Source organism: Saccopteryx leptura, chromosome 9 (assembly GCF_036850995.1).
Source record: "Saccopteryx leptura isolate mSacLep1 chromosome 9, mSacLep1_pri_phased_curated, whole genome shotgun sequence".
Classification (NCBI taxonomy): Eukaryota; Metazoa; Chordata; class Mammalia; order Chiroptera; family Emballonuridae; genus Saccopteryx; species Saccopteryx leptura.
In genome coordinates, this window is record NC_089511.1 from 38,236,371 (window position 1) to 38,257,390 (window position 21,020).

The 21,020-nt window shown below is 46.7% G+C and overlaps 1 protein-coding gene across 2 annotated transcripts in view; it reads right to left on the reverse strand.

Annotated features, from left to right (window-relative positions):
• Positions 1-6,664: 6,664 nt before the first annotated feature.
• SPG7 (SPG7 matrix AAA peptidase subunit, paraplegin) overlaps positions 6,665-21,020 on the reverse strand; it is a 50,006-nt gene continuing 35,650 nt past the window's right edge. For both annotated transcript variants that reach the window (XM_066348599.1, XM_066348600.1), the window contains exons 12-17: positions 19,946-20,056; positions 18,065-18,180; positions 13,800-13,956; positions 12,203-12,369; positions 11,517-11,594; positions 6,665-7,722 (exon numbers count right to left, since the gene is read on the reverse strand). In XM_066348599.1, the coding sequence (XP_066204696.1) occupies positions 7,549-7,722; positions 11,517-11,594; positions 12,203-12,369; positions 13,800-13,956; positions 18,065-18,180; positions 19,946-20,056 (803 nt within the window). In that variant the 3' untranslated portion in view covers positions 6,665-7,548. The remainder of the gene's footprint in view (positions 7,723-11,516; positions 11,595-12,202; positions 12,370-13,799; positions 13,957-18,064; positions 18,181-19,945; positions 20,057-21,020) is intronic.

A 21,020-nucleotide genomic window follows, 5' to 3' on the forward strand; every position in this document is an offset into this window, starting at 1 on the left:
AGAAGCTCTGGGTCACTCTAACCAACCAGAGCCGGGAATTTACGGAAGTGACGCGAGCGCGTTCCCAGCCGCCCTCGCGACCACTGGATGGATAAGGTGCAGTAAGCTGGACCGGAGGAGTACAGGAAGGGTTGGTTTTGGCGAACTATCCGCAGTCCGTGGCCCTGCCAGGTTACACGCTCCACGGGATTCGGTTTCTCCTACACCTAAAGCCTCGTCCTCGCTGTCCCAGGCTTTGTTCCCTCTCATCCATGTCGTACATTTGTGCTTCTTTATTTACACAAAACTAACACTAAGCTGTTGCTCCAAGAAACCAGTTGCGGTAAGCGGGACAGCCAGTACTTAATATTCATTTTCACATGGAATTGTACAACTGCGTCTGCAAGGCGGAGGGATTGGGTAACTCCTCTGAGGTAGAGCAGCGGACAGTAACTGGTGGCACTAAGAATCCATGTGGTTATCTGACCAGGCGGTGGCGCAGTAGATAGAGCGTGGGACTGGGATGTTTAGGACCCAGGTTCGAGAACCCGAGGTCGCCAACTTGAGCGGGGGGCGGGGGGCCCATCTAGTTTGAGCAAAAAAGCTCACCACCTTGGACGCAAGGTCGCTGGCTCGAAAAAGGGATTACTCCGTCTGTAAAATCAGGTTGGGACTCACTGAGGAATTACAAGGTTATGAGCAGGAAAACAGATGTTACACACATAGTCTTTTCAGACATTCACCAAGCCCATCTGAGGAGTTCAAACCCTGTCTGTGTAGTTTAATAGGTATGTGCTCAGTTAATGAAACAAAGGCAATGGCAGCCCTGCTTTTCTTACAATTTCTAAGACCCCTTTCATGGACCAAAATACCTTGCTCTCTAATCCCAAACATTCCTGTCCCCATTCCCAATTTCTTTTCTGAATAGACCCACACACTCATGTCACTTCATCTGCCCTAAACCTCACTTCCAGCTGCTCGTGGTTAAGTAGCTGTCCTGGGTCACTGGATGGGAGTTAGAAGTCAGAAATTGGAAACACTGCTCAGAATAGTAGTATAATAAGGTGAAGTTATTATTTATCATTACTCTGCTGTACATAGCCAAGTCAAACACAGAATCCAATTTTTTCATGCTTGCATGCGTTTATCTATTTATTTTTGAGAGAGAGGCAGGGAGAGAGACAGGAACATTGAGCTGCTCCTGTATGTGCCCTGACAGGAGAATGGAACTAGCAACCTCCATTCTCTGGGATGATACTACAACCAACTTAACTATCCCACCAGGGCATAATTTCTTTTTTATTTTAAGAGAGACAGGGAGGAAGGGAGAGGGGAGGGGAAAGGGAAGCACTCATTTGTTGTTCCATTCAGTCGTGTGCTCTTTGGCTACTTCCCATGTGTGCCCTGAACGGGGATCGAACCTGCAACCTTGTTTCAGGATGATGCTCTTAACCAACCAAGCTAACTGGCCAGGGCCAATTTTTCATGCTTTAATACTCCATACTTCCTTGGAAAAGTGTGCAAAATAACCCAAAATGTTCTGATAGGAAAATTCTGCCAGAAACATGCTCAGTATTCCCACTGAGGAAAGTTAAAGAAGTGAACTGTAATGAACTGTTGTTCAGGAGTCCTTCTGAACAAAGACTTAGTTGGCTATAGAGTTTTGTTTTGTTTTTTTTTACAGAGAGAGAATGTCAGAGAGAGGGATAGATAGGGACAGACAGGAACGGAGAGAGATGAGAAGCATCAATCATTAGTTTTTCATTGCAACACCTTAATTGTTCATTTATTGCTTTCTCATATGTGCCTTGACCGTGGGGCTACAGCAGACCGAGGAACCCCTTGCTCAAGCCAGTGACCTTGGGTTCAATCTGGTGAGATTTGCTCAAACCAGATGAGCCCGTGCTCAAGCTGGCAACCTCGGGGTCTCAAACCTGAGTCCTCCGCATCCCAGTCTGACGCTCTATCCACTGCACCACCGCCTGGTCAGGCACTGGCTGTAGTGTTTTAAAAATCTTCAGTTTATAGGAACAGCTGTTGTCCCTTGGCACAGAAACTCCACAGCCACATCTCTGTTGAAGAGCTTTTGTCTGGGGTTTAGGCTTAAAGGGATATTTAATGCTCCTGGAAGCAACACTCAGCTAAGGGAGCCAAGGATTCCTGGATATATGCCCTAGGACAGGGGTCCCCAAACTTTTTACACAGGGGGCCAGTTCACTGTCCCTCAGGCCGTTGGAGGGCCGGACTATAAAAGAAACTATGAACAAATCCCTATGCACACTGCACATATTTTAAAGTAAAAAAACAAAACGGGAACAAATCCAATATTTAAAATTAAGAACAACTAAATTTAAATCAACAAACTGACCAGTATTTCAATGGGAACTATGGGCCTGCTTTTGGCTAATGAGATGGTCAATATCCGGTTCCATATTTGTCACTGCTAGTCATAACAAGTGATATGACGCGCTTTCGGAGCTGTGACGCATGCATCCCGCATCACCGGAAGTAGTTCTGTATGTGAGCGACGCCGCACTTTGCCGTAGTTTGGGGACCCCTGCCCTAGGAAGTGGGAGTATGTTCTGCACACCCAGAATTTCTTGCAATACTGAGCCCCAGTTACTCATGGCAGTGCCTGCTTATTGCACATGTGCACCAGACTCGCCTCCATCTGGTGCCTTTGAGGGTCAGCCTCAAAGAAATCTAACCTCAGACAGCTTTTGGATCCCTTTTTAGACAGGTTTTTTTTTTGTTTGTTTGTTTTTACTGAATTTATTGGGATAAATTATACAGGTTTCAGGTGTACAATTCTAAACTATATCATCTGTATAATGTATGTTCACCACCCAAAGTCAAATCTCCTTCCATCACCATTTATCCCCTTTACCCTCTTCTACCTCCGCCCACTCTCCTTTCCCTCTTGTAATCACCATACTGTTTTCTGTGTCTGAATTTTTCTTTTTGCTTAATTCCTTCACCTTGCCTGACCTGTGGTGGCACAGTGGATAAAATGTTGATTGAATGCTAAGGTCACCGGTTTGAAACCCTGGGCTCAAGGCACATACTTAGAAGAAACCACGAGATGATGCTTCTCCACTCCTCTTCACCCTGCCTTTCTTTCTCATTCCTAAAATCAATAAATAAAATTTAAAAAAAATTCCTTCACCTTTTTCACCCAGCCCAACCCCATCTCCTCTGACAGCTGTCAGTCTGTTCTCTGTATCTGTGTCTATTTTGTTACTTATTTTGTTCATTAGATTTCATATATAAGTGAAATTATGTGGGATTTGTCTTAGACTGGCTTATTTCACTCAGACACACACGTGATTTTTAAAAATTATGATAGTAGCAAAGTGATTTGATAGTGATTTTTTGGGGAAAATAGTCTTGTCCCTAAATGGCACTTTGCAAAACTTAGCATTTAATTTAGTTGTGTAAATATGGGCTGATAGTTAAATTAGGCAAACCAGTGGCCTAACAGCAGTAACAGGATCATGTTCCACTGCTTCATCACAGAACTCAACCATCCAGCCTCTCAACTTTCTATCATGTTCTACATGTAAATCAGATAGAGGCTAACTGATTTGCCTGTAATGTGAAAAACACTAATTGTCAGTGAAAGATAACTGGAAGTACATTATCATAATCATAAATGTTTTGTTTGAAAGTTGCTAAGAGTCAATTTTAAAAGTTCTCATCACAAGAAAAAAGGTTCTGTATGTGTGATGTCGAATGTGAGCTAGACTTCCTGTGACATCATTTTGCAGTTTATACAAAGATCATTACATTGTGTACCTGAAACTATAAAATTTTCTTGAAAAGCAAAACAAAAAAATTTACAGGTCAGAGTGAAGAACAATTTGTATTGATTTAAGAACTATACCCGGCCTGACCTGTGGTGGCGCAATGGATAAAGTGTCGACTTGGAACGTAGAGGTTGCTGGTTTGAAACTTGGGCTTGCCTGGTCAAGGCACATGTGGGAGTTGATGGTTCCTGCTCCTCCCCTCTACTGTCTGTCTGTCTCTCTCCCTCCCCCCCTTCTAAAAAAATAAACAAAATCTTAAAAAAAAAAAAAAAAAAAGAACTATGCTGGACCTGTGTTGGGGCAGTGGATAAAGCATCAACCTGGAAAGCTGAGATCGCCAGTTCGAAATCCCAGGCTTGCTCAAGCAAGGCACATATGAGAAGCAACTAATATGAGTGATACTTCCTAGTCCTCTCCCTCATCTTTTCTCTCTCCTCTAAAATTAATAAAATCTTTAAAAAAACTCAAAACTACAAGTTAATTTTTTTCTTATTTAATGATCTTCTGGGCTTTGTGTTAAATATACATGTTTATTTAAGGAACATGTGCTTATCTCATTGAGGAAATCGCACATGCATCACTTAGACAAAAGCAGTTCCAGAAGCTATAAACAGGCCATGATGTGCTGGCTCTGCTGGATGGAGTGCAGAGGGTCAAGGTTTTGGTCCTAGCATCAAGCATACAAGTTGCCTAATTTGGTCTGGCTGCTCTAGGGACCATATGCTATTAGTTGAAGCCTCTTCACCTCTTTATTTTTAAATTTTATTTATTTATTTTATTTTAGTGAGAGGAGGGGAGGCAGAGACAGACTCCCAAATGTGCCCTGACTGGGATCCACCTGGCAAGCCCACCAAGGGGCAATGCTCTTCCCTTCTGGGGCCCTTGCTCCTTTGCAACAGAGCCATTTTTTAGCACCTGAGGAGGAAGCCATGAGCCATCCTCAGAGCCTTGGGCCAGCCTGCTCTAATTGAGCCTTGGCTGCAGGAGGGGAGAAGAGAGAAAAGGAAAGAAGCAAGAGAGGGTGGGGTGGAGAAGCAGATGGACGCTTCTAATTGAGCCCTGGACATCCACATGCTGGACCGACGCTCTCCCACTGAGCCAACAGGCCAGGTCAGGAACCTCTATTTTCTAAGTGAGAGAAGGGGAGATAATGAAACAAGAGTCCTGCATGTGCCCTGAGATCCATCTGGCAACTGTCATCTGGGGCTGATGCTTGAATCAAGCCACTGGGGGAGGGGAAGAGAGAGAGAAGTGGGATACGGAGGGGGGGAGAAGCAGATGGTCGCTTCTCTTGTGTGCCCTGACCAGGAATTGAACCGGGGACATCATCAATACACCAGGCTGATGCTCCACCCACACAGCCAACCAGCCAGGGCCTCTAGCCACCTCTTTAAAGGAGGTGTGAGCATCAGCCATGCATGAGATAGCAGAGGTGTAATTCCTGGCACTCTTTTCAAATGCCACGTGTTTTATGACAGATGACATAATATTGCCAATCAGAGCACAAAGCAACACCCCTGGCTGAGGGGCCATGAGCCCAGTCACAACAGCAGGTGCTGGGAAACCAGCTGTGCCTTCCCTCATACTAAGGCAGCCCTTTCATGCTATTTTTTTTTTTTTTTTTTGTATTTTTCTGAAGCCAGAAACGGGGAGGCAGTCAGACAGACTCCCGCATGTGCCCAACCGGGATCCACCCGGCACGCCCACCAGGGGGCGATGCTCTACCCATCCGGGGCATCACTCTGTTGCAACCAGAGCCACTCTAGCACCTGAGGCAGAGGCTACAGAGCCATCCTCAGCGCCTGGGCCAACTTTGCTCCCATGGAGCCTCGGCTGTGGGTGGGGAAGAGAGACAGAGAGGAAGGGGAGGGGGAGGGGTGGAGAAGCAGATGGGCGCTTCTCCTGTGTGCCCTGGCCGGGAATCGAACCTGGGACTCCTGCATGCCAGGCCGACGCTCTACCACTGAGCCAACCGGCCAGGGCTTCCTTTCATGCTATTTACAACCTATTCCTGGCTAAGCATCTTCTGGTGCTCAGCAAAAGATTTTCCAAGGGATAAACAGACATGGGTCATTTAATGGGTAAAATGCACGGGCCAGATCCACCTTTACGGATAATAAAGGATACTACCCTCAGGCAAATACACTAACCAGAACCCAAACTATATACAGGTCTTTGGGAATGAATTTGGGGAACTGGGGCAAAGGCAAAGTGTCCTCCAAAGCCAGTGCTCTCTTAGAGCTGTCCACCCTCACATGTAACCACACCTGCATCCACCCACCTGTTAAGCAGGTGCTTCCTCGGTACCAAATGTGGGTGCAGCAACAGACCACCATTCTGTCAGGACGCACCCATAGTCTATTGTTACAAATGCTACCATATAAGGAGGGCAGAAGCAATGAGAGCAGCAGGAGCACCTGAGTGCATGTTTGCACATGTCCAGGGGACAGGAGCTGAGTGCACTTGCAGTGATGGGGTGTCCTAGGCCCTTTATCCCAGGTTCTTACAAAAGGAGCTCTTCAAGTGCTGAAATTGTAACCTGTAAACATACAATCCTATGATCCAGGACAAACCCAACAGCCCCTCTAGGTTAGAGCTGGCCACATGTACAAAGTTGGGATTCTCTGGCGTAAAGCATCAACAGGCCTCAGGTATCCTGCGCCTGGTGTTACCAAACCAGTGAGAGGTTCTGGCACATACCCATCTGCATGGCAGTAGGTGGCAGTGCTTTAATTCTCTAGAGAGGTTCTTTAAGATTTTATTTATTGGTTTTATAAGGGGTTGGGGGAGGAACGAGAAGTATCGTATTCCCCCATGTATAAGACGCACCTTAATTTTGGGGCCCGAAATTTGGGGAAAAAAAAAAGTATTACATAAAGTTATTGAACTGAAGTTTTATTCATCATAAAATTCATACAATTCATCACTGTCAAAACTCCCATCCATTATTAGCTTGTCCTCATCTGTGTCTGATGATGAATCAGTCTTCATATATTGCCTCATCCTCAGTTCCATCTGTGGCATTTGAAATGCCATACTTTAAAAAAACTACAACCATTGTATAAGACACACCCAGTTTTTAACCCTAAATTTTAGGGGGAAAGGTGTGTCTTATACATGGGGAAATACGGTATCCACTCACAGTCATTTCACTTTAGTTGTTCGTTGGTTGCTTGTCCTATGTGCCCTCACTGGGCAAACCCAGGGTTTTGAACCAGTGACCTCAGCTCCAGGTCAGTGCTCTTAACCACTGCACCACCACAGGTCAGGCTTTTTTTTTTGTCTGTCCCGTATTTAATCCCAATGATAAGCAAGGTCGAAGACATCACCTCAGAGTTTCCGTTCATCGTGGATGCTGTTAGCGTGCTGAAGTCACAGGAGCTGGGAAGAGCCCCTACACAAGCCCCAGCCTATCCTGTGGGCTGCCCCTAGATCCACCCCACACTCACAAAATGACTGTGTCAAAAACCTGGGAACTCCTTCCTGTACACCTGTAACAAGCACTCACAATCCTCCCCATGGGGGAAAACAATCTATAAAAGCAAAATTAAATCATTTGCCTCTGCAAAGACTTTACTAATCAGAGGTAGAGAAACCAACAGATCACAGAATTCCTCAGCAAGGACCAGTATGAGCCATGAGGAGGTAACAAGTCTCAAGGAAAAAGGAACTTGGGGGACAGCTAAGTCAAGAGTTCACTTCCTGGGTCCCCATGGGCACCATTAATGAGGTCCAGCTATTGAGGTCAAGACGGCTCCTCCCCTCAAAGCGGAGGCTGCTGAGGCACCTCCTCCTCCCCAGCATCTTGCTTCTCCCTCTCAGCGTCACTCCACCTCAGAGGCGCAATCATCTTCTTGGGCCCGTGAGGCGGTGGGCCGATGAGGGCCTCGATGTCCTCGTAGTTTATCACTTCCTTTTCCAGTAGGGCATTCGCCAACTAGGAGGAACAAAGGACAGTGTGTGAACCCCGGGGAACAAGGACACAGACAAGAGCCTTTTAAAAGCAGAGCACTGAGGAGGGGGCCCCTCAGCTTCCCAGAAAGGGGCATCTGAGCAGGATGCCCCCAGACAGGCCACTTTCCCAGGGAAGCAGCACACACAGGCAGCTTAAGCAAAGAATCACTCCCTGTCTCAACCTTGGAAGTGATTTCCCAGCTGCAGCCTCATTAATTTTCTGTTTCCCTGCCAAATCTCTGCTTATTTTGGGCAACTTTGATTTCCTTTACCAAACAAGGTGTACGTGTCTGCATGGGGGCGGGGGTCTAAAATGCAGAACATTCTCGCTGGGACTTGGGGAGACAAATGCTGGCTCTGAAGTGTGAGCTGGGGCACTCTTCACTCTAGATATGGTTGTGAAAATCGTGCTGAATGGACGCTTGAGCACCCTGTGCCAGCAGTCAGTCGCTGCTGCCTGGCCCCCACTCCACGGAATATGCTGCCACAGCTACTTGGACTGGTTTCTTTCACTCTAAACTGGGGTGACCACTCTCTCTGTGTTACTGCTCTAAAACAGTGGTCCCCAACCCCTGGGCCGTGGACTGGTACCGGTCCGTGGGACATTTGGTACCGGTCTGCAGAGAAAAAATAAATAACTTACATTATTTCCATTTTATTTATATTTAAGTCTGAACGATGTTTTATTTTTAAAAAATGACCAGATTCCCTCTGTTACATCTGTCTAAGACTCACTCTTGACGCTTGTCTCGGTCATGTGATACATTTATCCGTCTCACCCTGAAGGACAGTACGTGAAAATATTTTCTGACATTAAACCGGTCCGTGGCCCCAAAAAAGGTTGAGGACCACTGCTCTAATATATTACTCACACCAGTGGTATTAGCGGGTCACAGTGCGAAATAAGGCAGGACATCCTCAGGCCACCACAGGGAACCTGAGTTCTGCCTAGTGGCAGGGACAATGTGACACCACAGACTTTTTTTTTTTTTACAGGGACAGAGAGAGAGTCAGAGAGAGGGACAGGAATGGAGAGAGATAAGAAGCATCAATCATCAGTTTTTCATTGTGAGACCTTAGTTGTTCATTGATTGCTTTCTCACATGTGCCTTGACCGTGGGCCTTCAGCAGACTGAGTAACCCCTTGCTCGAGCCAGTAACCTTGGGTCCAAGCTGGTGAGCTTTTGCTCAAACCAGATGAGCCTGTGCTCAAGCTGGCGACCTCGGGGTCTTGAACCTGGGTCCTTGACATCCCAGTCCGACGCTCTAACCACTGTGCAACCGCCTGGTCAGGCACCACAGACTTTCTTTTTTTTTTTTTTTTTGTATTTTTCTGAAGCTGGAAACGGGTCGAGACAGTCAGACAGACTCCCGCATGCGCCCGACCGGGATCCACCTGGCACGCCCACCAGGGGGCGACGCTCTGCCCACCAGGGGGCGATGCTCTGCCCATCCAGGGCGTTGCTCTGTTGCGACCAGAGCCAATCCAGCGCCTGGGGCAGAGGCCAAGGAGCCATCCCCAGCGCCCGGGCCATCTTTGCTTCAATGGAGCCTCAGCTGCGGGAGGGGAAGAGAGAGACAGAGAGGAAGGAGAGGGGGAGAGGTGGAGAAGCAGATGGGCGCTTCTCCTGTGTGCCCTGGCCGGGAATCGAACCCGAGACTTCCGCACGCCAGGCCGACGCTCTACCACCGAGCCAACCGGCCAGGGCCAACCACAGACTTTCTTAATGGTAGCTTATGGCTCATCAGGTCGGGTGGTTCTGACATTCTACACTGCCCACATCTTGGGAAGGCTAGTGCTGCTGGTCTGAGGCAACACTTGGAGGACCCAACACGTACAACTCCCAAGCTGGCAGAACCTCACATTATTTTTAATTTTTTTTTAAATTTTATTATTATTTTTTTTTTGTGGCAGAGACAGAGAGAGTCAGAGAGAGGGACAGATAGAGACAGACAGGAAGGGAGAGATATGAGAAACATCAATTCTTCATTGTGGTTCCTTAGTTGTTATTGATTGATTTCTCATATATGCCTTAACCGGGGGCTACAGCAGACTGAGGGACCCCTTGTTCGAGCCAGCAAACTTGGGCTCAAACTGGTGAGCCTTGCTCAAACCAGATGAGCCCGCGCTCAAGCTGGCGACCTCAGGGTCTTGAACCTGGGTTCACCACATCCCAGTCTGACATTCTATCCACTGCGCCACTGCCTGGTCAGGCTAGCCTCACATTATTAAAACAATAGCTCGTTTACCAAGAACTGCCCACCTGTACTGGGGACACAGCAACTTCACCTCTGGAGTCAAGAGATGACCCCAAACCCAATACCTAGTCTTATCCTAACCATCCTCCTAACACTGCACAGCAGGCCATCAACAACAGAAAAGTGAGGAATTATACCAGCTCAGAGGAGTCTAAAACGGTGTGATGACTAAATAGTAAATGTAAATAGGGGTGGGAGACAGCAAATGCTAAGGAACTAAAGTTCCTTAAATAATAATATATCGATATTGGTTCACTAGATTGGAAAAATACAGCACATTAATGGAAGACATTAACAATAGAGAAAACAGGGTGTGGGGTATAAGGGAACTGCCTACTATTATTTGAAACTTTTTTTGTAAATCTAAAACTATTCTAAACTTTAAAATTGATTTTAAAATTTTCAGGAAAAGTTTGAGTTGGAAAAAGAGAAAAACAAAGTTGACCAAAGCCTGACCTGTGGTGGCGCAGTGGATAAAGCGTCAACCTGGAATGCTGAGGATGCCAGTTTGAAACCCCTGGCTTGCTTGGTCAAGGCACATATGAGAACTGATGCTTCCTGCTCCTCCCCCCTTTTCTCTCTCTCTCTCTCTCTCTTTCTCTCTCTCCTCCCTAAAAAATTAATAATAATTTTAAAAATATTAAAAAAAAAAAAGAAATTGACCAAACATTGCCAGACCTGTGGTTGGTGCAGTGGATAAAGCATTGACCTGGAATGCTGAGGTCCCAGGTTCAAAGCCCCATGCTTGCATGGTCAAGGCACACATGAGAAGCACCTGTGAGTTGATGCTTCCTGCTCCTCCCCCTGCCTTTCTATCTTCTCTCTAAAAATCAATAAATAAAAATTTTAAAAAATGACCAAACATTAATAATTGCTGATGTTGGGTAATGGACACATGAGGTTTTTTTTTATTTATTTATTTATTAACAGAGACAGAGAGAGAGTCAGAGAGAGGGATAGATAGGGACAGACAGGAACAGAGAGAGATGAGAAGCGTCAATCATCAGTTTTTCGTTGTGACACCTCAGTTTTTCATTGATTACTTTCTCATATGAGCCTTGACCGTGAGGCTACAGCAGTCTGAGTGACCCCTTGCTCAAGCCAGCGACCTTAGGTCCAAGCTGGCGAGCTTTTGCTCAAACCAGATGAGCTCGCACTCAAGTTGGCGACCTCGGGTTCTCAAACCTGGGTCCTCCGCATCCTAGTCCGATGCTCTATCCATTGCGCCACCGCCTGGTCAGGTGACACATGAGGGTTTATTACGTTGTTCTGTCTACTTTGAATTGGCTTGACATGTTCATAATAAAATACTGAAAAGAATGGAAAATACTAGATTTCAGGTGAGCTGGGTACAACCCGTATTGAGTACGTTGTTTTCTAAAGTTCTGTGTGTATGTGAAATATTTCAAGAAAATGTGACCAGCTGTGCAGCACAGCGTAGGGATGGCCAGCATTGCCCCACCCCAACTTCTGGAGTGACAGGCAGGTGCCTGGAGGTCAAGAAGCACCAAATCTTACTGCTTGCAGTTTGTCCAGATTGTCCTGCAGCACCTTCTCAGTGTGTCTGTAGGCCTTAGCCACTAGTAGCCGGGCTTCCTGAAAATGAGAGAGAGATCTGTAATAAGCACAGCTAACTACTATCCACTGCATCATCTATAGGCTGCTCTGTCACCAAAGCAAACGACAGCCTTCTGAGCTCAGCTGCCAAGTTTCTTGTCCCCATCCCAACCCTGGGAATTCCAGAGTTCAGGATGCCTGCCCACCAGCTGCTCCTGGCGGCCAGGGACCCTTGCATTTGTCCTCCATGCCTGCAGCTGCTCCCCCTGCTCACTGTCCAGGCTAACTAGCGCTGCCCCAGGACAGGTTGAATACTGTCCTGGTCTATACTCCGGTGGACAATGCAGCATGCTGGCCACAAAGATCACTGGCACTGGCTCTGTCATTTGATGCATTTGCTTGATATTCTTCCCTGTTTCCCATCACCTACAGTTTTATCAGGAGCCACACAGGTCCACAGCTAAGAACACACACTCAGCAGGTCAGAGTGATAACATAAGCCAGGAAAACAGCAACTAGGTGGGGCACAAGGACAGGGCTCAGCACAGTGGGAGGCCTCTGAATACAGAGACTTGTCCCCAACCGCCCCACATGCAAGATAGAGCAAAGGCTAACACAAGGTGCAGTAGCCAGGGCTATGCACTCACGTGGTCCATCATCTGCTGGAGGCCCTGGCTGAAGGGGCGCCGTCCAATGCCCGCGAGGCCCTCCTGAGCCTCTGGGAAGGAGACAGGCCCAATGCTAGGTGCCATCCCAAACTGCTTCACCATGGAGTAGGCAATACGAGTGACTTTCCTCAGGTCATCTTGTGCCCCTGGAGCATAGAGTCAAGAAAAGGTTTCACTGTAGGGGATGCAGAGTTAGGGCACGCCGGGGACCCCATTAGCACACACCTGGACCTGATAGCAGAGTCATAGTCAGTCTCGAAACTTTAAAAAATGCTCTTTTGTTTCAAAAACAACTCAGGGTGCAGATTTGCATCCACTTCACCAACAGTTCTCCAGCACAAGACTAGGTGTACATGGGGCACACTTATTAATACTCAACCCCGATGTTAGGGAGGAAGCAGGGAAGGTCTTCCACTTGCTCTCTGGACATCCCATGAAATTACAGTTTGAGAACAGTGAAGTTGCTTAGATTACCAAAAATTAACCAATTAAATGCATTTTTCATCTACAAGTATGTAAAAGGGTTTTTTTTTTGTTTGTTTTTTTCAGAGAGAGTGAGAGACAGGAAGGCTAGAGGAAAGAGAGAGAAGCATCAACTCGTCGTAGTTGCTTCACTTTAGTTGTTCATTGATTGCCTCTCATATGCGCCTTGACCTGGGGGCTCAAGCTGAGCCAGTGACCCCTTGCTCAAGCCAGCGACCTTGGGCTCATGTTGATGGTCCCACACTCAAGCCAGCAACCTCGGCATTCTGGTCAGTGCTCTATCTACTGTGCCACCACCGGTCAGGCTGTATATAAGTTTTTGTAAGAAATTATTTAAAAAGTCTTGCTGCCCTGGCCAGTTAGCTCAGTCAGTTAGAGTGTCATCCCAAAACAACAAGATTGCAGGTTCAATCCCTGGTAAGGGCACACATGGGAAGCAACCAATGGATGAGCGACTGAATGGAACAAATGAATGCTTTCCTTCCCCCTCCTCCCCTCTCCCATCCTCTCTGTCACTCTAAAAATCAATCAATAAAAAAAATTAAGCCCTGGCCAGACAGTTTGGTGGGATGGAGCGTTTTACCAAAGCACAGAGGTTGTTGGTTTGACCCCTGGTCAGGACACATAAAGGATGGCTCAAGGTCCCTATTTCTCTCTCTCCCTCTCTCTCTCTCTCCCTGCCTCTCTGTCGCTAAAAGAAAATTAAGCCTGACTTGTGATGGTGCAGTGGATGGGGAGTCAACCTGGAATGATGACATTGTTGGTTTGAAGCCCTGGGCTTGCCCAGTCAAGGAACATACAATAGGCGACTACTATGAGCTGATGCTTCCCGCTCCTCCCACCCATTTCTCTCTCTCCTCTCTCTAGAATCAATAAATAAAATCTTTAAAGAAATAGATAAGTCTTACTTAGTTACAAATCTCCTTTGATCATAGCTCATCTTTTAAAAACACTTACTGAAATTCAAAGTATATTTGCATCCTACTATTCAAACCCTCCCATCAGATTTCCCTATTCCCTGCACCCCATGCAGAAAGATAATGGGTGTAAAAGCACTGTGAGAACTCCAGACCCTACAGGGCCAGTTCCTCACCAGAAGTGACCTTGTTGAAGGAGATGGTCTCTGCCACACGGCCACCCAGGGCCATGCACATCCGTTCAAACAGCTGCTCCTTGGTAAAGAGGTGCTGGTCTCTTGGGAGCATCTGAGCAAAGCCCAGGGCAGCGTTTGTCCGAGGCGTAATGGAGACCTGCAGAATACCAAGTGGCCCGAGTTAGCAGGCAGGATGTGAGCTTTAAAGATGAAGATGGGGCCTGACTAGGGGTTGGGGCAGTAGATAGAGCATTGACCTGGGACAGAGGACCCAGGTTCAAAATCCGAGGTCACCTGCTTGAGAGCGGGATCACAGACGTGACACCATGGTCACTGGCTTGAAGCCCAAGGTTGCTGGCTTGAGCAAGGGGTGACCAGCTCTGCTGGAGCCCCCCCAGTCAAGGCACATATGAGAAAGCAATCAATGTACAACTAAGGTGCCGCAACGAAGAATTGATGCTTTCACCCTGGCAGGTTGGCTCCGAGGTAGAACGTTGGCCTGGCGTGTGAATATCCTGGGTTCAATTCCCAGTCAGGGCATATAGAAGAAGCACCCATCAGCTTCTCCACCCTCTTTCCCTCTCACTTTCTTCCTCTCCTGCAGCCATGGCTTGATTGAAGTGAGCTGGCCTTAGGTGCTGAGGATGGCTCCATGGCCTCTACCTCAGACACTAAGAGCTTGGTTGCTGAGAAATAAAGCATCGCCCCCTAGTGGGCTTGACAGATTGATCTCAGTCAGGGTGCATGTGAGAGTCTGTCTCAGCCTCCCCTTCTCTCACTGAATATTAAAAAAAAAAAGAATTGCCTGGCCTGTGGTGGTGCAGTGGATAAAGCATCGACCTGGAACACTGAGGTCACCGGTTCAGGACCCTGGGCTTGCCTAGTCAAGGCACGTATGGGAGTTGATGCTTCCTGCTCCTCCCCCCTTCTCTCTCTCTCCTCTCTTAAAAAATGAATAAAGCATTTTTAAAAATACTTAAAAAAAACCCAAACAGAATTGATGCTTCTCATCTCTCTCCCTTCCTGACTGTCTGTCCTTATCTGTCCCTCTCTCTCTCTCTCTCTCACTAAAGGAAAAAAAAGATGAAGGTAGGGCAGTAAGATCTTTAATCAGAGGTTTCAAAGCTGTTAAGCAAATCTACACTATCCCATTTTAAATTTTTTTTTTTTTTTTTTTTTTTACAGAGACAGTGAATGAGTCAGAGAGAGGGATAGACAGGGACAGACAGACAGGAATGGAGAGAGATGAGAAGCATCAATCATTAGTTTTTCATTGCGCGTTGCAACACCTTAGTTGTTCATTGATTGATTTCTCCTATGTGCCTTGACCGCCGGCCTTCAGCAGACTGAGTAACCCCTTGCTGGAGCCAGTGACCTTGGGTTCACGCTGGTGGGCTTTTTTTGCTCAAGCCAGATGAGCCCGAGCTCAAGCTGGTGACCTCGGGTTCTCAAACCTGGGTCTTCCGCATCCCAGTCCAACGCTCTATCCACTGCGCCACCGCCTGGTCAGGCTACACTATCCCATTTTATAACAAGAAGGTCTACCATTAAGAAGAGTGGCTCGCCTGACCTGTGGTGGCGCAGTGGATAAAGCGTCGACCTGGAAATGCTGAGGTCGCCGGTTCGAAACCCTGGGCTTGCCTTGTCAAGGCACATATGGGAGTTGATGCTTCCAGCTCCTCCCCCCTTCTCTTTCTGTCTCTCCTCTCTCTCTCTCCCTCTGTCTCTCCCTCTCCTCTCTAAAAAAATGAATAAATAAAATTTTTAAAAAATTCTCTTAAAAAAAAAAGAAGAGTGGCTCACACACTGTACATGTGTCTTCCTTGCATATTACTAGGTACAGATGAAGTAAAGCACAACAAAGACAGGAAGGAGCTCTTCGGTCAGCCAACCAGGAGGTGCAAGGACCTCCACTATGGCGCTGACCAAGAGGTTACAAGGGGGACATGGGAACTAGCTTTGCCTTAGCCTCCACCACAGTCCAACACCAGGTATGCACTCAGCTCCAGTGGGACAGGGCCTACTCCTGAGCAGCAAGGAGAACTTTGGCTGCAGGTGGTGCTGTTCCTGAGGGTTATGGCAGCAGGAGAACCACCTCACAGTGCCCTGATATTGGAGGGGGAAACTTAAAATCCAACACAAAGTAAACTACAACAAAAAAGGCTGGAAATAGCCTGACCTGTGGTGGCGCAGTGGATAAAGCGTCGACCTGGAAATGCTGAGGTCGCCGGTTTGAAACCCTGGGCTTGCCTGGTCAAGGCACATATGGGAGTTGATGCTTCCAGCTCCTCCCCACCTTCTCTCTCTGTCTCTCTCTCCTCTCTCTCTCCCTCTCTCTCCTTTTCTCTCTCCTCTCTAAAATGAATTTTAAAAAAAAGGCTGGAAATAACAACAAAACAGCAATGGGAACTTCACCATCTTTCCCCAGCAAAGTACAAGCCTTGGGAGAGAGGTCTTCTCATTATGACTAGTCTATGACTTTTAGCCATCAAATGAAGCAAAAATCCTTAGAGGAAGAAATTTCAAATTGTGATATTTACTTCATTGTGGATTTTTCTGCATTAATATTTTTTGAGATACCACATTAAAAATTTATCTTAATTACTAACTTTTTTAGCGTCCCTTAAATATCACACCCTACGTGACTGTCCCATCAGCCTCACTCTGGGCCCAGCCCCAATAACCTACCTCAGAGGCTGCTCTATCTACTTATCTGTCACAAAACACTAGACTTCCAAGCCCTCTGATGAGCATATAAAATGAACTGGCCTGATACCGGACATCATCAAACATAACCAGACTAACAATCTACTTTGCTACAACTAACGCCACTGATTGTTGGACATTAAACACTAACATACCAGGCTGGCAACTGCGTCATTGCAATGCTAGGGAAACCAAAACACCTGCACAGGCTCCCCGAGGCTCCACTTGCTTTGGTGGAGCCAGGGGGGTACAATTATAATCCAAGTCCTCACTCTTACAGACTGGAACCACATCTGAAACATTTACATTTTCCTTAATGGTAATTCAGGAATCTCATGGTCACGTATCAACACATTTTGGGGAGCTGTCTATGATATTGCCATTTGATGCAAATAAATTTTCATCAAGCTCACAAATGTCTACAAGGGCAGTGTTTTAAAAAATGTGTTCTCATGCCCTAACCAGGTAGCTCAGTTGGTTAGAGTATCATCCCGATAAGCCAAGGTTTCGGGTTCAATCCCTGGTCAGGGCACATACAAGAATTAACAATGAATATATAAATAAGTAGAACAACAAATCAATATTTCTGTTTTTCCCTTTCTCTAAAATCATAAATAATATAAATTAAAATAAGAATGTGCAATCGACTCACTTTTTAAGATTAGTAATCATTACATCACATTTTTTTTCTTTCTTTTTTTTAAGTGAGAGGAGGGGAGATAAGACTCCGGTAGCACCTTGACCAGGATCCACCTGACAACCCCCAGCTGAGGATGATGTGCCAATCAACCTAGCCATCCTCAGTGCCCAGGGCTGAAGCTCGAACCAATCAAGCCACTGGCTGCAGGAGGGGAGGAGGGAGAGCAGGGGGAGTGGGACAGGGAGAGAAGCAGATGGTCACTTCTCTTGTGTGTCCTGACCGGGAATCGAACCTGGAACATCCATACACCAGGCTCAGGTAGACTCTGAGCCAACTGGCCAGAGCCAGATCACATTGTGTATAGATCAACATATTTTAGAGCTAATAGAACTTGACCAGTTTTTTTTAAAGCTTTTGCTTATTGATTTTGGAGAGAGTAGAGAGAGAGAGAGAGAGAATGGGGAGGGAGGAGTGGAAAGAAGCATCAACTTATAGTAGTTGCTTACTGTATGTGTCTTTCCAGGCAAGCCCAGTGTTTTGAACCGGTGACCTCAGCATTCCAGGTTGATGCTCTATCCACTGTGCCACCCATCAGACTAAACATGGCAGTTCTTAATTCCAAGACTGATTGTAGATGGGTAGCAAGCTTCCAAATGGTCAGATGGCTTTCCATGGTCATGCCCAGAACTGGACTCTACTGGTTTAGATATAAGACTTCAATCCTGCCCTATGCTTCCCAGGTGAGGGATTCTGCAGTCACCTTCCACCTATTCCATGGTCCACCTATTCCTATTCCATGGGCCACCTCAGGCTGCACTTTCTCTTAACCAAGCACAAACACATGGTGCTCCCAAAGTCAGCTTTGTTCAAGGACCAGCTGGGTTCCTACCACCCTGGCTCCCACCCTTCAACACTCTACCTTCATCACAGCCTCGGTGTGCTCCAGCAGCCAGCCGACCAAAGCATGGCCTGACTCATGAAATGCTACCACCTTCTGTTCTTCCTTCGAGAGGATCTTGCTCCTTTTGGCTGTCCCTGAAAGAACACCCAGGACTCTTGAGTTCAGGCCCACTGATAATCCTGTGTAGGCATGCAGAAACCTTCCTTGCTCAGCCTTGCAAGTTTTCTTACCATGTTCATGGGATGATCACCTCACCTCCTGTATTTCTGCTCCAAGCTGACCCCACCCACAGCTATTCCTATTACTGCAACTGGAAGGGAAACTAGGTAGGAGAGGTGTTGAGGGGGCCGTGTTTGTTCTCGCTTCTATAACTGGTGGAATAATCCAAATAGCTCCTGCAGGCTTTGTGGGTGGAGCTTCAGGGCTGACAGGATTAGTACGGGGTCCACTCCAAGCTCTAGGTTTCTTGTTGGCTTTTCTCCCAGAACTAACAAGGGTAACTGCAGCCCCTGTGACTCGACAGTTTTCACCCTTAGCAGTTGACTACCTCTTGCCTTGGTGACATTACCTTACATTTCCCCTGTTCAAATTACTGCGGAGGTTTCATTCACTGTCTCAAATTTTCAACATCCTTAAGTTTCCATTTAATGCAACTTGACTAAACTCTAGGTTCGGAGCATTTACTATATCATGCTACTAGGTAGGATCATCTACCACATTTACCATAAGGTTATAAATTCTTTCTAAGACACACTGGCTGTGACAGACGAATCATTTCAACCAGATCTGATTATATGAATCTCTAAACATGAGCACACAGCTTCACAAGATGGGCTGCACCTGAACACCCATATGTTCCAGCTCAGGCAGTCCACCCCACCCCAAAGGATGAGAGAATTCATCTTGTTCTAAGCACTGTATACAGGGAGGGAGTGGGGGACACACAGTATTCTATTAGTATTTCCTTTGTTCTTTCCTGCTTTGATCACATTATTTTAAGTTTATCAATTTCCATGTAAAAACAAATGCCTTATACAAAACAAAAATTTATAGTAAGAAACAGCAACTTTAGTTCCTTCTATCCATACAAGTTTGCTTCTTTCCCAAGCTGCAGTCCAGGAACCTGGTGGTACTTGTCCTAGATTTTAACCCAAACTAAGGGTGATGGGAATGCACTTCTTGCAGGGACGGCTTACATCGGGGGGCTCACTACCTACACATGGGGCCCGTGCTTATCAAACATCTGTAGGAAGGATCAGTTTCCCCTTTCTAAAATCTTCAGTGTCTTGGACTAATACTTTTGTTCTGAACTCTGTTCATGAACAAGACGCACTGCTCATGCCTGGATACTGCCACATGGAGTTATGAAAGCTTCTAGATGCTTTCTCTCAGTTTTAGTCCATACAAGTCCACCCTACTTTGAGCAGCAATGGTTAAAGATTGCCAGAAGCACCCCCAGACCCCCACTACCCAAATCCCTCTTCCATTTCTGTCCTGAGCAGAGCACGAGTTTTCACAGAGCACAACCCTCAGCAGACATCCCCCTCGTCCTTGGGCAGTAACAGTGCAGACCCCTGATGACAGTGGCCTGCCCACTTGCAGCTGGTTTGGGGGCATATGATGGCTAATGGGCTGAGCGCCGCTCACACTGGGTTTGCAAGATGACTTTATATTTCTGTTTAAAGAGTGCCTGTTCTTTAACAAATTTGTAGTATTTTAAACTATGGAAAAGTCAGTCACACCGTAAAGCCCTGACTTATAAAAAATAGAAATACCTTACGTATTTCCTTCTCATCTAATAATTTCTTGCTGATAAGGTCCACCATGTGATATCCAAGCCTGACCTGCTCCATCCACTTCACCTTCCCCGACTTCACTTTTGGGATTTGTGCTGCCTACCTGCAATGACACGCTCCACGGCGTACTCAAAGTTAAAAGTATGCACAGACGTGTGCCCTTCCCGTGCAGCATGCAGAGCAGCCTCATTACAGATGTTGGCGATGTCGGCACCTGTCAACACAACAGGGGAAGGCAGGGGTGCTGGCTCTGCTCTCTCAGGGATTGGGAGGAGGGGAGGGAAGGAGGGGTGAACAAGCAAAGGAAGAGGGGTCAAGGGGAGTGGTGCAGGAAAAGAAGGCATGGTGCGGTCCCTATCAGACTGAAGCCACTGCACATGACAGAACCACCTCTTCACATACACACCAGCCCTTTCGGCCTTTCTGCCTTCTCTACGGCTTTATTATACAACTGCAGCCGCACACTCCCATGTACCATCTGGTGTTTTATTCCACCTATAATTCATTTGAGCACTGAGGGATAATAAATTAAAAGCTCTCTAGTAGCCTGACCTGTGGTGGCACAGTGGATAAAGGGTCAACCTGGAAACACTGAGGTTGCCGGTTCAAAACCCTGGGCTTGCCTGGTCAAGGCACATATGGGAGTTGATGCTTTCTGCTCCTCCCCCCTTCTCTCTCTCTCTCTCTCTCCCCTCTCTATAATGAATAAATAAAATCTTAAAAAAAAAAAAAAAAAAAAGCTCTCTAGTACCCAAAAGATTCTAGTTAAGGACATTAAAAAACTCAAAAGAAAAAAAAGTACAATACCCTTTAAAATGAGAGCCATACAGAAAAAAAAATCTTGATTAGTAATATCTGTGTCTATGAATTAAAACTGAGGCTGCGAGGGAGGGCAGTGGTACCCAGGCAGTGGTGCCCGGGCAGTGGTACACCAGGCAGTGACCTGGCCTAGCCATGGCAGCACCTGGTGGGAGCAGTAGAGTCTCGAGGTATGATCTGGACAGGAACTGAAGAGCCTGTGTGCAGAGCCCTAAAGGCAGAACTTCTAGGACCACCCATAGGGGAGACACAGACATGGGACAGTCTGAATGCAGGCGACAGAACCACTGTTAGCTTATCCACCACTTGAGTAGGAAAAGGAAAGTGTTGTGAAGTTCTACATCCTGCCTGCTCTGCGC